Source organism: Mchenga conophoros, linkage group LG11 (assembly GCF_057382185.1).
Source record: "Mchenga conophoros isolate Kocher_MC1m ecotype Shallow Benthic linkage group LG11, M_conophoros_male_GT1.1, whole genome shotgun sequence".
NCBI classification, from domain to species: domain Eukaryota; kingdom Metazoa; phylum Chordata; class Actinopteri; order Cichliformes; family Cichlidae; genus Mchenga; species Mchenga conophoros.
Genome location: NC_140536.1, coordinates 21,611,031 through 21,627,005, shown reverse-complemented (window position 1 = coordinate 21,627,005; position 15,975 = coordinate 21,611,031). Strand labels below are relative to the sequence as shown.

The following is a 15,975-nucleotide window of genomic DNA, read 5'->3' as shown; positions in this document are numbered from 1 at the left end:
CGTGAACATGCTAGCTTGTTAGTGCAGCACTGAGCTGTTAGGCTGTTCACCTGCATTTTTTTTGTTTTGTTTTTGATTGCTTATCTGTTTTTTCAGAGCTGCCTGATAATATCTGCTAAAACTGCTCATTTTTTGGTTGATAACCTTTTATATGCTCGTGGCTAATTTCTTCTCCTGCAACCCAATCCTAATTTACTTTCTACTACAATGCTAACCTGCTAACCTCTTCTCTTATTCTGTTGACCTCATGGTTGAATTGTCTTTCTTGGTGCTTTTACTGTTTCATATGCCCATTATGATTTTTTTTTCGTGCTTTTGATTCAGATTTAGAGAAAAATAATGGCAGTGTTAATGGATGAATTAGTTTTGGATGCCTCCTGTGGTGGAGAGGGTCTCCCATAGCTCCCTCCAAGTCTGGGTCACTGCTGTAAACTTGGATGTAGTTATTAGCCAGTTATTAGTGAAAATGAAATTGAATTTAATCCAACGATGACACTTGCAACCTTCTGCTGCACTCATTGCCCAGTTTCTCTGGACTAGGTTGTATGTTGAAGGTGTTTTGTTTAGAGCTGACCACAGAGGCCATTAGCATGGCTCATGCACACAAGGTGCTTACTTGGCAGCCTAATTCCATCTGTGGTCTCGTGCAGGGTAATGGCCCCAAACGCTTCACATAATGACTAAAGTCAGACTCTGTTTCTAATGTGGTCTTCAGAGACGTGCTATCATCACTCCCACTGCTCAGCTGCTCTGAATTTCAGAGCTTAGATGTCCAATATCAACTCTGTGTATTAGTGTAATAAATCTGTTCCATGTGAGTTTATAGCTTGGAACAATGTTTGGTTGCCAGTAAAGACTTACAGAACATTGATGAATTGTCCACACTGGTGGTGTGTTTGTGTTGAATATTATCACAAGTCACCCTTCAGCGGTTTGGTGATTTACAATAAATGTTAGCATGAATTCTTGACACATCTGTAAATCCATAGAGAGGGTTAGTATGCACTAAAATACACATCATTGTAAGGCAATAATATTCCTTTTTTTGGGCACCCTGAAGCCGGTCTGGTCCTTGTGCTGCAGGACCAGATAGGGCTCAGGTTTGCCTTCGGGTCTCCGATTTCTGATAGCATCTTCTGTGTTGAGGTCTTGGAAAAGGTTCTCCTGTGGTCAGTGGCTTAGAGAAATTAGTAGCTTTGATTGTGTGCAGTCCTTTTAAGAGTCCAAAAAATATATTTTACTAGAGTCACGACTAAATATTGTGAACAGTGTCATTTTCATTTTGCTTAGGGCAATTAGTTCCAACATATATATGTGTATTTTTTACATAGGTAAAGTTAAGTCAACATCAACATGATTGAAATCTAGTAACCAAAGCCATAACTGAACTTATTTGACTTCAAAGTTTAAACAATAAGAAAATATATCTGTATGGATACCTCATTAAAGGTGACGTCTTTAATTTACGATTAAACAATGAGGAAAAATATGATAATAGGTTTACAGTTTGGTCTTCGAGAGGGGGAGGTGGTGCTCATAAGCACTGACCTGCCCTTTACTTGGCTTCTGGAAGCTGGACACTCAGTAGGAAGTGGGCTTCTAGGGAGGACGGGATGTTTAAAGACACTTACTGGAGCTAATGTTACTGCTGTTTCAGGCGATGGCTCAACTAAGGGGCTATAGAGCAGGCATTATGAAATGACGTGCTTTTTAATTGTGCAAAGCTTCACGGTTCCAAAGTAAAAAATAGCTGAGCCGAGAATCAGAATACAATGTTCCTTTTAAGCTTAGATCACAAATCTGTACAAGCTGTACAAATCCAGATTTGTTTCAGCATCTGTCTCGCTTTCTTTGTCAACATCTTTCATTATTTCTAAATTTAACTTGGGAATTTTTTTTGTGTGTGTGTGTGACCTTTGGGCTCTGATAACTTTTTCACTACTCCATTTTCAGTGCTCTCTACAGAGTTTAAATTCCACCAGTGTTACTGTACACTGTACAGAGTTCACCATCTAAGACGAAGGAATAAAGTATCTGTGCAGATATTCCACTTTATTTGTGTATCTCTGGTGTAAGAAGAACTTACCTTCTATAAACATTTAAATCACATGCAGTTCTTCACAGAGAGGACATTATTGTTTTTAGATATCCTATGAAAGGTTTCTGCACTGTCAGCAGACTCTTTGTTTTACTGTTTGTCCATAAAGGAACACATCAATAATGGGCATGATTAACAATATTTTTTTGTTTCCACGAGAGTTTCAGAGCTTGATTCCTAAATAGCTCCAGGTATTGTTCATATATGCTCTTCACAGAGACACTACCATTAGCATGTTGTGAAGACTGCATTGTCCAAAGCTGTTCCTGCGATGGGTGTAATAATTTCTCAATAATTTTCCTCCCATGTGTTCCGCATCCACTGATGAGTCACCTTTTGGTGTTTTAAGAGTGAGTCAGTGTTTCTCCGACACAAACTGACCACAAACTCCTGGTGCATTAAATCACAGTTTTATTTCTTTTCTTTTCTCACTACCCATTAACATGAGCCACTCGCTTAAATCTTAAATGTTAACACAGTTACTGTTTGGATGAAGAATGTATTTCTTTCTTCTATTTTTCCTTCTCCAATGTGAGGTTATTTTGCCAGGGCATTTCCATAAATCCCAGCAATCACAGAAAAACTTAACACCTTATGTAAAAAAAAAAAATAGTCAAAGAGGGCCCCCTAGTGGATCTTTGCAACATTACATTACATTGCATAAATTCACTAACATGGCATAGTTTGGACAGTAGTATCTCACTTGACATTCAGGTAACAAAGCCCATTATGATGATGTAAATTATCCTTTAGCTCTTTGTAAAAGACTTAACAATATTTCCTCCTATGTACAGCTGCATATATTACAAATTCTGATATTAAAAATAGCCTAACCTGTAATCCACAATAAAAGTAATAAAAAAGAAAACATGTAAAACAGTAATTTGCTTCCAGGCGTACCCAACTGAGGACCTGTATGAGATTTCTGGCATTCCAATATCAAACAGCATGTTACTTAAAAGTCTTCTGGAGGATCTGGTTCTTTTGCTCCATTATAGGAGTAGCTTGATATTAACTCCAGCTATACTGTTTAGGGAGGGTTTTTTTGTTGTTTTTTTTACTTTCTCAATGTCAGAAAAAAATGTTCATTTTCTGAAATTTGCAGTCCAAGAGCTCGCATGGCACAGTGTCAGACAAGCAGCTTAGTCACAGTCTGTGTTGGGATTATTGCTTCATTCTCAAACTCTGCACTTCCTCCTGTAAGAAACAACAACAAAAAGAACCCTTTTAAACAACTGATTATACTGCGCTCGTGATCTTGGAACCACAACTGCTGCTTATTTTTTCACCCATTATGCAGCAGGCAGTAAGTAATAACACTCACAGAAGTCAAGACACTGACCTGCAATGCTAGTCTTTTGTTTCTTTCATCCCTCAGTTCTTCTTTCACTTCCTGCATGTCTCGCCTTATAAAAAGAGACAAAGAGAACAAAATGAGGAGGTTGGAGATGCTGGTAAGTCTAAATAGGTCAACAACACTGTGCAGTGCCAGTCAAGATAATAATACATTTAGAAAGTTACTTCTGTAGCTCTAACAGGAAAGACATTTATTTTAATAGTTTAATTTTATTGAACTATTATGGTAATATAGGTTTTTGCAGATATGCTAGGGTATTGGTGTGGGTGCAATTTATTTAAAAAAAAAACAACAACACACAAACCTCAAAATCTGGTACTCAGATATGCAAATGTTTTAAAATGTTTGTTTTTGTAGATGCAGCTGTCTAAGTGAAAGTCTCTTTTTTGTCTCCCTTGGGAGAAATTGGGGTTACACTACACAAACCCATTGCAATCTTCCATACGCCACAAAAATAATGAATACATACAGGGATTGTTTAAAATGGGTAAATAAATAAATAAATAAAAACATTTATTCGCTAAAAAAACCCGCCTGTTTGATGATCCAAACTGCACAGGTTAATGACTAACTCGAGTTTTTACACACATACGTCTCAGCAATAAAGGACTTCTGTTATATTTTTACAAACTATCACTCGCTATACTTTCTGAAAACACACGGAGGTGTTAAACCTAAATCAGTTTAAGATTTCATTATAGTCAAGCTTGCAACTGCAGCCACAGCCATTCAGCAGTTTCATACTTGAAATCACCAGGTGTTATAGTCGGTGGTATGTTTGAGCTTGTGAGTCTGAGCTCAGAGCAGACAACACCTCAGATTTACAGACAGATCGCCACATGCCTTTGTAGGTCTACCATAGCAGCCAAGCAGGAAGCTGCTGGATCAAAATGTTTAGCTGCATCTATTAATAACTGTGTAGGCATTTACAGACCTATGCATGCATTATGCACACACAGATCTTGAATACACATTCACAAATATCAGTTGCATTTAGAAAATCTTTTTATACGTTTAGAAAACTGATTACACAAACACGGCTTGAGATACAGTTACAGAAGTCTTCACACACATCCCATTAGGATTTGTGTATTTGCCTGTAATTAACATATACTGTCAAAGGTTTTACTGGTATAATGCAAAACGTTCAGCTACTGAGTGACTAGGGAACAACAGTAATTTGAGTTTCAAACTGATGGTTGGTGAGTTCAAAAGGCTTAAGAAGATCACTGATCAGGAAATGAAATGTCTACAGCTCTGCAGAGTGTGGCACATGTTTATCACTCAGGCTGCTATAACGTTTCAGATCAAGAGATACGAAAGAGCTGTTGAGTCAGGCTTTTTTTGTTTGGAAGGGAGGGGGGGTTTCCTATGATGGAACATGCACAGTTACATTCATTTGTATTTCTCTGCTAGGTTTGAATTACTCACTTCCTGTGTATGTTTGTGCTACAAGGCATCTTTCTTTTTTTATTTTAGAAGAGGGTTAGCTGAAATGTAATGAAGATCTTTTTTTACAAAATTGTCTTAATTTTGTAAAGTAACTTTAGGCCTGTCATAAACCTGTCATGTCTCAGGTTTCAAACATGGCTACAAAACAAGTGAGTTGTACTCACTCCTGTCGTTTCTCAAGCAGCTCCAAAGTCATCCTGAGCTCTTTGATCTCAGCCTGCAGACTTTCCACAGTTGGCTCGTCTTTAAAGGTCACAGTTTTGTTATCTACGAGAACTTTGGGTGGTGCTGGTCGAACTGGAGGTGGTGTCTTGGGTCGAAGATCGGGCTTTGGAGGGGTGGGCAGAAGATTTTCTGTTGTCTGAAATGATTTTAATTGTCAAAAATATTACTGCACATTTTCCTACATAGAACAACTTTTTGAACTCAAACTTATGTGATTTCATTCATATTTCACCCAGAACACAGAGTGTTACAAACCTTTTGCAAGCCAGCCAGTATCTCCGTTTCAAACCTTTTTGGTTCTGCATCTGTCTGGTCCGTGGCGCTCTAGCAGTACAAAGGAAGAACAGTCAAGTTTAAATGTCAATCATTGCTAATAGTCATTCTTCACAGCATGCCTTAGGATTTCTGGTTTTTCAGCTTTGCAGGATTAACAGCTAGGTGGGTTTTTTGGGCGGTCAAGTACAAGCTCGCTTTCTCTTTCTTCTAATTCTTTCATTTTTTCCAGATGAATTGTTATGACCAAGAAGTCATTACAAGTGTTCTTGGTCAGTGAGCAAGAGGGCTGTCCATAAAAACTGGTCACTTTTCTGTAAAATTGTCTTCTGACAGCGTCGGGAGAATCTGATTGGGACCATGTGTAGCATACATTAGGAGATGGTCCCTTTCAGAAACTCTCAATATGCAGAGCATGAACCAAAATACATGAATGGAATAACAGTTAGCTGCCCTAAAGTCACAACTGCACAAATCAGTGCAACCGGACACAGCATGGACTTTAAACCAGGGAGGTGGCAGAGTAAAGACTGTTTATTGTACTCTCAAATGATATCAGATATCGTTAGCATTCCCATGTACACCTCCATGGGGTACTGTCTATAAAGGTTCAGGGCTTCATGAGTGAAGATGGTCTCAAAACATAACAACAACACAAGTGTGAACTGCAGAGGCACAAAGTTAATAACATTATTATTATTAGTAGTAGTAGTAGTAGTATGGGCTTATGGTATATTATTGCTAAAAATGGTTCTAATCCCAACATGGACACAATATTTATAAGAATCACTAAAACTATTAAGGACTGTTTCAAACAACTGTGCTTTAACTGACTGCACAAAATTAAACAGAAAACTGATAAACCTTTGATTCATCTGCAGAAATATTGGTTAACACTGTATCAATACCCAGAAAAATACTTGATACCCAATACTATTTTTGATGCCACAGGAGCAAAAAAACCCCTCAAACCCCCAAAACAAGAATGAAGATTAGAACAAGAGCAACAATAATATCCATGTTCGGGTTGTTAAAATGGAAGCTTTTTTGACTTCTCAAAATTCCTCCAGGTGTTTATTCTTGTAGTCTTGTAAATGTCAACTGCTTCAGCTGCTGGTAAGGGGAGGGCCTGTGTGGACGCCTGCATGCAGGTACTGTGTAAAAGTTGTGTGTCGGCAGAAGGAAGCAAAGACGACGCTGTCCGCATCAATACTGTTGCAAATGAGTATCTTATCTGACAGTCGTTTTTAGTATTGAGAATGACTTGTTTTGACAACCCTATTCATGTGGGTATGCAGGTTATAATTTGAGTGTTTCTTGTGAAGCTCTTCACATCTGTGTTATACACACTGCCACACAGATCGATCGGTATTGGTCGCTAATGCGGACATACTTGTGCTGCTATGGGGAGTCCTGACGGTGGTCTCCTCTGTGGAGGTTTGGCTCTGTTTGCTGTGGGATGGCTCAGCTTTTCAGTCGGCAGTTCCAATCCATCAAACTCGTCAGTCTCCTTCTCCTCCGGTTGTTTCGGTGGAACAGTAGCCGCATCACCATTGGTTCTACAGAAAACAACAATATACCTTCGAATGAACACTTTTTTTAAAATTACAGACAAATAAAAAAAGAAATCTATTGATGTGAAGAAATACTGACGCAGAGGGTTGGAGAGTTTGTATGTGGTTTCTGGTTTCCTGAATAGAATGGGCGCTGGTGCTAGTGCAGGTGCAGAGCATGGCAAATGAAGTCTTGAAAAATCACTATAATATTCTCTGTATTCAGAGTTACTACTTAAGTTTTATAACATTTTAAATGCTGGTTATAACTGATGTGTTTGTTGAAAAATCAGCCTGGCTGTAAAAGCCTTGTGGGATAAGCTTAGATAAACATGAAGGAGGAGTCTTAAAAAAGCTGAAAAAGGCAAATTTGCACGGAAACGCTTTTCAAAAGCGTGTTCTTCTTCTCAAGACGGGCCTGTTTTTGTTTTCTCAATTTTGTGTGTGTAAGGCTGTTTGTGAGCGATTGCTCAGGAAACAGGAAATGGGCTGCTCTCGTCTGTTTCGGCCTGATCTGACTCATCCCACAATTTCCACTGAGCCACTAAATGTCAGGCATCCTGGCATTCTTCTTTAAGGAAACCATAGCAACTGGTGGTTGCAACCAAAAACCTTTAACATCTAAATGCTCCACTGTTGGTGCCAGACCAGAGAGGAGAAAGTGTTCCTGACATTTTCTGAGGGCCTATTTGCTTTAGAAAGGCTGCATATGAATAACTATTCTGGTCAGGTCTCCAGAAAGTGGTTTCACATGGAGTTACAAGTAGTGAGAAAGAACATCACAGACGCTTCTGTAAAACTCACTTTGGTAAAACCTTGTTCGGCTTGTCTTTGACTGGAGGTGGGCTCGGTTTGATGATGGGTGGAAGTTTAACTTTGGTTGGAGGATTGCTTCTTAGGTCTTTAGGCTCTGGTTTATCATCTGCAAAACAAAATCATCACATTAGTCCACAGCAGGATTTTTTTAAGATGAATTAGTACAAAAATAAAAGCATCTACCATCTCTACCTACTCGTCTTTGTTGTTGTTGGACCGACTTTCTCCATTGCTGATTCCTCTGTCTTTACTGCAAAAAAAAAACCCCATTAAATTAAATTTTACCGCTGATCACTAGTTGCATTTGTCACACAAATATAACAAGTCCTCATTTAAAATGCTCAAGGCACTTTATTTAGTATGGCCATAACAATGGCAGCACAGACAAAAGCAGTGATGTCCTACATTGTGCTTTTGTCAGGAAAAAAAGGTCTTATCAGACATTTGCAGTTTCGCTGAAAGTTCTCTTGATCAGCAGAGCATTTCCCAGATGTTTTTCTCTGTAGCAGAATGAGTGAATGAGCATGCTGTCGCTGTGCTGTGCAGGGCATGCATGCTGAGCAAACATGCCATTGTTTAAATAATACTGTATTTGCAAGTGTGGCTTCTCCTGATTTTGATTCTGATTATTCAGCCCTCAGTTCGTGATAAAAAGTGCATGACTGTTTTGCAAAGAACTATAAGACTGTCCAAAAAGCATTATGGTGTAGAAAAATGCTAATGGTGTTCAAACGTAAGGTTTACGAGTGGCGTGTTATGGAAAAGATATGCACGTAATTAGAGCAAATCAGGTAACAGCTAGATTTAGTAGCGATGCAGTTACAGTTCCCAGGTCTTAACTGGCACTCTGGGTCATCTCATATGAAACAAATACAGCCCGTAAGAGGACTTACCTTGGAGAGAGGTTAAATCATTAAAGTTATGTGACAGATCTCTGTTTGTCATGCAAGTGAAGTGATTACTCTCAAACAGATAAGATGAGCTGTGTGGTTACAGGCCTGCTGAATGAATGCAATCTAAGAAGTAAAACTGCTCCAATGCAAAGACCTCAAGAAATAGGACAAAAAAAATGTTGCTTTAGTCTTAACATCAAACTCAGACATCTATAACGGATCGGATGAAAACACAGGAAGCCTACCTTGAGTGTTATGCAACGCATTGTGCAACATTCCCCTCGTAAATAAACCATCCACAGAGCAGAAGAAGCTCAAGTGCTGCTTGTTGCTGGTAGTGGAAATCTGTGACAGAGCTCTCATCTGTCCCCCACCCCCTTGTTTCCTCCAAGACTCCTAAACTATGTCACATGACCAGTTTAACCATCCCCCATCTTACTACGGTCTGAGACTTCCTGTGAAAATCTTTCAAGTGATACTGTGTGGAAATGATGAGTACAATTTGGTACGAGGCTGCACTGTAATTCTCATAGTACTGGTGCCACTTCCTTTGGCCTTATTTTCACCTGCCTATTTAAGTTTCAGTGAGGGTGCATATTTTGAATCCTTTTAAAAAGCTGTCTGGGCAGACACTTTTGATGCTACAAAACAATTTCCACGAACCACATCCTGCTGTGTGATTCATAGATTAAATTTCTACCTCTTCGAAATTCAAAGGGTGCATTACTGGGCAGTCTCTTCAGAAAATATTAGATTTCAGACTAAACTAAAAAAGTTAAAAAGTCAATAACTGCTGTGATTGATCGCTAACGTTATCTTCTAAGGAAAAATCACCCCCCCCCCCCAAAAAAAAAAAAAAAAAAAATCAGGATCCAGGTTGCCAGAATTTGCCGCTCTTTTGCATTTCTTTGTGATGAGTTTTCCCTGCGTGGCCCCATTTGTGGGTTAGAGAGTTTATGCTGTGTGCTACAGGGCAGAGTGTTTAAATCTGTTTAACCTCCTTTACATGGTCACAAGATGAAAACGTTTCATATCTACTGTAAATGTTACTAGGGCGTCTGATAAATCGCTATGTGGAATGCATGTAATCTCAAGAAATGTTCAAATAGTTCCTCTGACTTCAGGGTATTTTTTTCCCGCTACGTCTTTATTTTCTCATAGATAATAATTAAAAAAAAAAAAAAAACTTTTATATTTTATTGAATTATTATGTAACTGTGTAAATGTTGACCTGCCAAACCCATCACAGGCCAAACAGTCAGCACACTGCCAAGCAAAACACTGCTGCAGTCAGAAATTCCGACTTGGTCGTGAACCTCTAAATGTCAAGCTCCACATCATACTTTCAAAGAGCTTCAACCACTGTGCTTCTTTATTTGATCAGGGAAACATTCATGCTGTTCTCTTACCTGAGAGTTTCTTGGAGTTGTTACGTGCAGGTGGTTGGCTTATGGTCCCCGTCTACAGGAGGAAAAAGAAATGAAAAAGTAAGTTTTCTGGTACTCCATGTGCCTTGTACTCTGCCCCATATTCTACACACTGTTTCCACAAATGGGAAATTTCAGTGAGTAACTCCAAAGCAGACGGTATTTAAAGACAGTACTGAGTCACTGAATACTGGTTGCAGACATGCTAAAATAGACATAATGTATTTTATTTTTAAAGGACATTTTAAAATGACAAAAAAGTATGCATAGCATCAATTACTCCGAAGCATGCCCATGGTTTCATTGCAGTGCAGTTAAACTCCAGTCCAACAGGGTTATGTTTGAGATTGTGTTTTTGTCCACTCACTTGCAAGCTGTTTATCGGTGAAATCACCATGACAAAGTTATCAGGAAAGAAGCCGCACCGGCCGTTTAGCTCTCCCTCCCACCAGCCTTCATCTGCTGTTTCCTTTAGATGGTGATTAAAGAGTCATTTGAGAGAGGTTAAAACAAGCTTCTGTCCTTAGGGATCTGAAATCTCTGAACCTAAGGTCATCAAAAAGTCAAGCAGATCACGACGTGTCAACACGAAGTAGCTATCTCGAATATTTTTTCCTTAGCATGTCTGGAGTGCCACATTTCTGTCCTTAAGCCTAGTCAGTCTTGAAAGTGACACAACTGGTTTCTCTGGAAGAACCATATGGTACATTTTAAGAAAGCAAATTATCCAGGAATTTATTAGTCATAAGTGTGACAGCATAGAACAGCTGATAAAAAAATAAAGAAGTGTGCTCAAACCTTGTTCAGTATCTTAACAACATCTCCTTTTTTCAGCTCCAGCTCATCCTCTGTTTTGGCCTTGTAGTCAAACATGACTTTGCAACACTCTATAGCTGAGGAGATACGGTGTTAAGAGATAACATGATTATTAACTTTGCAGAAACCGTCGTACGTGTGAGGAGGTTTCACTAGTGATGACTAATTCTATCCACCCTGAAACAACACTAAATCAAAGAACAGCAAAGATTACAAAAGACTGTAATACTTGAGGTAAGTTATAAACCTTTAACCCTGGAAGATCGCTCACTTTGATGTCTTTGTGAAGTAGTAAATCAAGGAATATTGCTGTTAAGTATTTTGGTTTGACCCCACCCATAAAGGTAAAAGTACAAGAATTTACCACTTGTCCTACTGACGTTGTATACTAGTCTAGCAGCTTTTAAAATGCTGTTCAGAAATAGAACCAGTGTCTCATGTGAGAAAGCTAGCATGTGATGTAAATGTATAAAACTCTGAACTTACATTTTTTTGCTTTGTTCCTTACACTTGCCCTCTGAGTTATCTGAATGGGAACAAAGACAGCATTAAGTAAAAGGAACACAGCTCATACATATTTAAGAAAAGTTTTTCCACTGTTACAAACCTCCTTATTGAACACAGCGTCAGTGAGTTTTGGTCTTGCCTTGCCCTCATTGTATTTTACATCTGTTCAGATGAAAAATGTTAAAAGTTATATATGAAAAATGAAACTATAAAAAACTCTGTTAATTGACTTTGCCACCAACCTTTGGGAGAAATGAAAATTTCTTTGACAAAGTTTGATGGAAATGCTCCTAGTTTGCCATTTTTCACCCCCATCCACCATCCATCTTCAATCTGTCATGCAAAGTAGGTCATGAGCCATCAAAATTCACAGGTTATTATATATTGTACAGAAAAACAAGTTCTACAATCTCTATTGTCATTGGTTGGTGCTATTAAACAAATTAATGAGAAAATTAAAATCTACTGAGAAGTCAAGGAGACTTGCTAACAGCCATAACCCAGAAAAATTAATATTATTTTACTGAAATCGGTACAATACTCTTAGATTTCTTGTAAATTGTGGATACAGTCAGCCATCAGACCCACAACCATCTTATCTGTTTTAATTCATTTTTATTTGATTATATTATCTGTCTGTTCAGCACTTTGGCTGACACTTGATGTCTTTTAAATGTGCTATTTAAATAAAGATGACTTGACTACTACTCAACATCGCTTAAGCTAAAAATATGTAAAATTACAAGTAAATAGCTGCACTACCACCTTAGGTTTACATGAAATATCATCTTGTAGTGCATTCCAGACACTTGATCGGCCTGTTTAAGGTGTCTGACGAATGATCCTCAGAACTGCCAGGACTAGTCTGATCAGTTCACATGGGATTTCAGAAAACGTATGCTTGCTGTGAACTATGAGTTTAATTATAAATAAAAAGAAATCGATCAAATAAAGCCATATTCAAATCTTTGTTTATTTACCCAAAGAAGTTCAGGCTGAGCAAACACATCGACAACACCCTGATTTACATATCATCGCTATAGTGCAGGGTTCTGACTACAGGGCAGCTTCAGGAAGTGACAGGAAAATGCCTCACTTCTCAGCAGCTGCTATCAGGTATTCACTATCATGTCATCGCAGAGATTTCTTTTCACCAGCCACAACCTAGTTATTTTAAGCCCATAATCTACTGCTAACATTTGACTCACAGTTTGGTATTTAGAGGCCAGATATAAGTGTGAAAACCATAAGGGTGATAAGAACTGTACCTCCCTGACGATCTCTATAGTCTCGCCAGCAACCAGCTCCATTTCGTCTTCATTCACGGGACTGTAGGGAAACAGTACCTCACATTTTCTTGTCGGTTTCTTCTTTGCTAAAAAAAGAAAGAATTGTCAGACAAAGTAAAGTTCATAACGTTCTTCTAATGAAAAAAAAATGGAGCTCTTTAACAGTGTCTTTGGGCTAGAAAGCATTGTTATCAAGTTTCAACAGGAAAGTGCTAAGATTGCATAGCTTGGAGCAATTATTCACGTTCTGAGCATGTCTGTTCCCACAAAGTCCAATTTTTTTTCTCTGAATTAGATATACTTTGCATTGCAAGGATGTGGTAAATGTCAAGAGCAACCTGTTTTGAATATTATTGTAATAAGTATTTTTACTGTATTGCTGTGATGGCTCGTTTTGTACCAAGAGTCTTTTTTTTTAGCAGGAACTTTACTTAGAGTAGTTTTAAATGACGCTGCATTACCAGCGTGGTTAATTTGGATCTTTTGCACACAATTGGACTATTCTAAGTTAGTGATCGCAGTGTTTTAGAAATTCCTTTTATTTTACAACAAAGCAGTTGCTCATATTTTAATTGTAATGTGCATCCTTCTCTAACCCAACTGGTCGCGGCAGATGGCCGCCCCTCTCAGGGAGGGGCGGCCATCTGCCGCCATCTGCCTGGTTCTGCCGGAAGTTTCTTCCTGTTAAAGGGGAGTTTTTCCTTCCCACTGTTGACAAAGTGCTTGCTCATAGAGGGTCATATGGTTGTTGGGTTTTTTGTCTGTATGTATTATTGTACGATCTGCCTTGCAATATAAAGCACCTTGAGGCAACTGTTGATGCTGTACAGCTGAATTAATATTGAAGTGAATATTGCATTTATTCATTAGTTTTCTATCATTTTTCTTTTTCCTTTTTTGGAAAGCAAAGTCATTTCATAATTGCGTTGGGTTTCAATTTTAAATCATCTTTAAAAACTGCTTTAAATGCTTTCTGATTAAAGCGTCTGCCACTCCTGTCCTGCTTTTTAAGGTTATGACGCTAAAGAACAGAAAGTGCTGATAATTCAAACTCTGCATTTTACTTGTTCTAATGCTTCGTGGTTCCATCTTGCTCTCTCCTCTCAAATAGACTGGGACCTCCTGTTAAAACCAAGTAAGTCATATTTTAAACATGTTGCACGCAATGTAGATGAACACAAATATATCCATAGCAAATAGTACAGTACTGTGGACAGTAAAGCCTTGGCAGACCTGGACAAAGTTGGCAGGAAAGATGCCTTTCTTCCCTCTCAGCTCCCCATGCAGCCATCCTTCCTCACTGGCCTTGGTGACATTTTTGACCACATCCCCCTCCTTCACTGTGAGCTCGTCGTCGGAGTTGCTCTCAAAGTCGATTAGCACCAGCACCTCTACAGCGCATCCGTAAATGGGGCAGATAATTAGATTCTTTGCACAAAGGCTGGTGTAACTTGTCTCACAAGTGATGTGTCCTGATATCTTAAAAAACCAAGACAAACCCCTAAGCAGTGGAGGCTAGAAACAAATATGAGCTTGAATGTGGATTATTACAGTTAAAATGCTTAGTTTTCATTTATCACAGAGAAGTGAAACAACTATTCGTGTTGTCACTATTTTCCTGAATATAAAGAGAACTTTAGAGATTCTTAAAAGAACTGAAAGTGTGGCATTGTTATCTTGGATGTATGTAAAAACAGGTTTTCTCTAATTGTTTAGCAAACACAAATCTCGTAGATACAGTCTGTGCAAGAGCTAGAACGTACACACTCTAGTATCTGTAGAGTAAGGTTTCGTATTTTTGCATGCCTGTACATGTCAGGTACAATACATAAATTCTTGGAGGAGCATTTCAAGCAGATACAAATCCATTAACTTTTGTCAGCACTTTGCAGCTTTTCTTTACCACTGCCACGAATTCCCAGCAAAAAGGCAACTGTTAGTCAAAATACTCAGACATGACGTTGGTTTATTAAGAAAAAACTGATAATGCTGACTCACCCATAGTTGTCCTTCATTCGATCTCCCTTTGATTTGAATATGTAATCCCTCTACGAAGCAGCAAACAAACTCTTTGAGTAGAAGGAGAACTGAAAGAGTGTGGCTGTGTGTGCAACGCTGCTCGATATGGCAACGAAGGACCTTCTTCCTACTTGTCAAACATTAACATTGAGCAACTTTTCCTGCGGCTAGTCATGCTAAATCAACAGCAAAAAGTAGGAGTGGGTCAGTCAAGAGAGAGAGAAGGAGGAGAGAGAAAATAAGGCAGAAGAACAGGTAAGACAGGTTTCTAGTGAAAGAGTAACTCTGATAAGTGAGACTTATGAGAATGACAGCATAATTAATGTGCAGCAAGCAAAACATTTGCCTATGTAAGTTAGACTTTATGAGCCACACAAGTGCATTTTACTTCCAGTCAGCTGTACTGTCATTTGTACTGCCCCACCCAATAATCTCAGGCTTTCCCAGAAGTTGAACCAACTCAACTAAACCATAACAGTAAATGTGTTTGTAGTAATAATTTTGTAGTAATAATAACGTTTTTACCCCATAATGTTAAGTGGCAGGAGATTTACAGCAAACAAGGGTTACAGCCAAAATATACTGTGATTGCTTTTTATATAATGTAAGTTAGTTGCATTAACAATGACCCTTATCTTTTCCTTTAACTCAGTTAATAGGTCACTGGCTTTAGTCAACAGACAAGATGAGCTCCATTACTTCCTTAGTTTCCATTTTGAATGTTGCCAAACAAGTCAAGTTATCATTATTTCCAACTTTTAAGATTTCACTTAGACCAGTTACAATAGGGAGTATGAGATGCACACTATCCAAATGTTTAGGGAACGTTTTGGACGAATATCCCACTCTAGCCAAGCCTGGGAGGTATCTGATCGGTCACTATTTAGCAGTGTGACAAAGAGCTCCAATATGCAACCAAATAATACAAAAACACCATGAGCAATAGAAAGAAACTGGGCAGATGGAGTTAGGCTTTGTTTGTAAAGAATGTTGTATTAACCTAATCATTGAATGACAAATATCCAGAGTATTTAAAACATCCTTACTTTATATTTAGTGCCTTAATATTTTTTATTTCACTGTAGTGGTGAAAAATGAATCAATTAGTACAAACTGACAATTTTTACTTGGTGAATCCAGTCACTTTTGACTTCAACCTGCTCTGATACAGTGATTGGTTGATAGGTGTTTGGTTGAATGGGATGTGCACAGGCACACTGTAGCTTTAGGCTGGGTTGTTTATTCAACTC

General features: G+C 38.5%; 1 protein-coding gene across 1 annotated transcript; it reads right to left on the bottom strand.

Moving 5' to 3' along the window:
- Nucleotides 1–2,492: 2,492 nt before the first annotated feature.
- Nucleotides 2,493–14,914, bottom strand: mnmip1 (manchette microtubule inner protein 1). The gene is made up of 17 exons (XM_085291453.1): nucleotides 14,705–14,914; nucleotides 13,940–14,097; nucleotides 13,771–13,828; nucleotides 12,686–12,792; nucleotides 11,660–11,750; nucleotides 11,518–11,579; nucleotides 11,397–11,436; nucleotides 10,893–10,987; nucleotides 10,462–10,563; nucleotides 10,077–10,128; nucleotides 7,971–8,024; nucleotides 7,763–7,880; nucleotides 6,799–6,964; nucleotides 5,388–5,456; nucleotides 5,072–5,268; nucleotides 3,441–3,504; nucleotides 2,493–3,295 (listed from the first exon to the last, which is right to left on the bottom strand). Exons 1-17 carry the CDS (start codon nucleotides 14,706–14,708, stop codon nucleotides 3,263–3,265), a joined length of 1,470 nt encoding a protein of 489 aa, XP_085147579.1. The 5' UTR covers nucleotides 14,709–14,914; the 3' UTR covers nucleotides 2,493–3,262.
- Between the last annotated feature and the right edge of the window lie 1,061 nt (nucleotides 14,915–15,975).

What these genes read in the sequence shown, in the direction of transcription:
- mnmip1 (XM_085291453.1), bottom strand. An exon ending in TTGTTAAGATACTGAACAAG is followed by an intron (nt 10,564 to 10,892) that starts GTTTGAGCACAC and finishes CACCATCTAAAG; the next exon opens with GAAACAGCAGATGAAGGCTG. An exon ending in CCGAACAAGGTTTTACCAAA is followed by an intron (nt 6,965 to 7,762) that starts GTGAGTTTTACA and finishes TGTTTTCTGTAG; the next exon opens with AACCAATGGTGATGCGGCTA.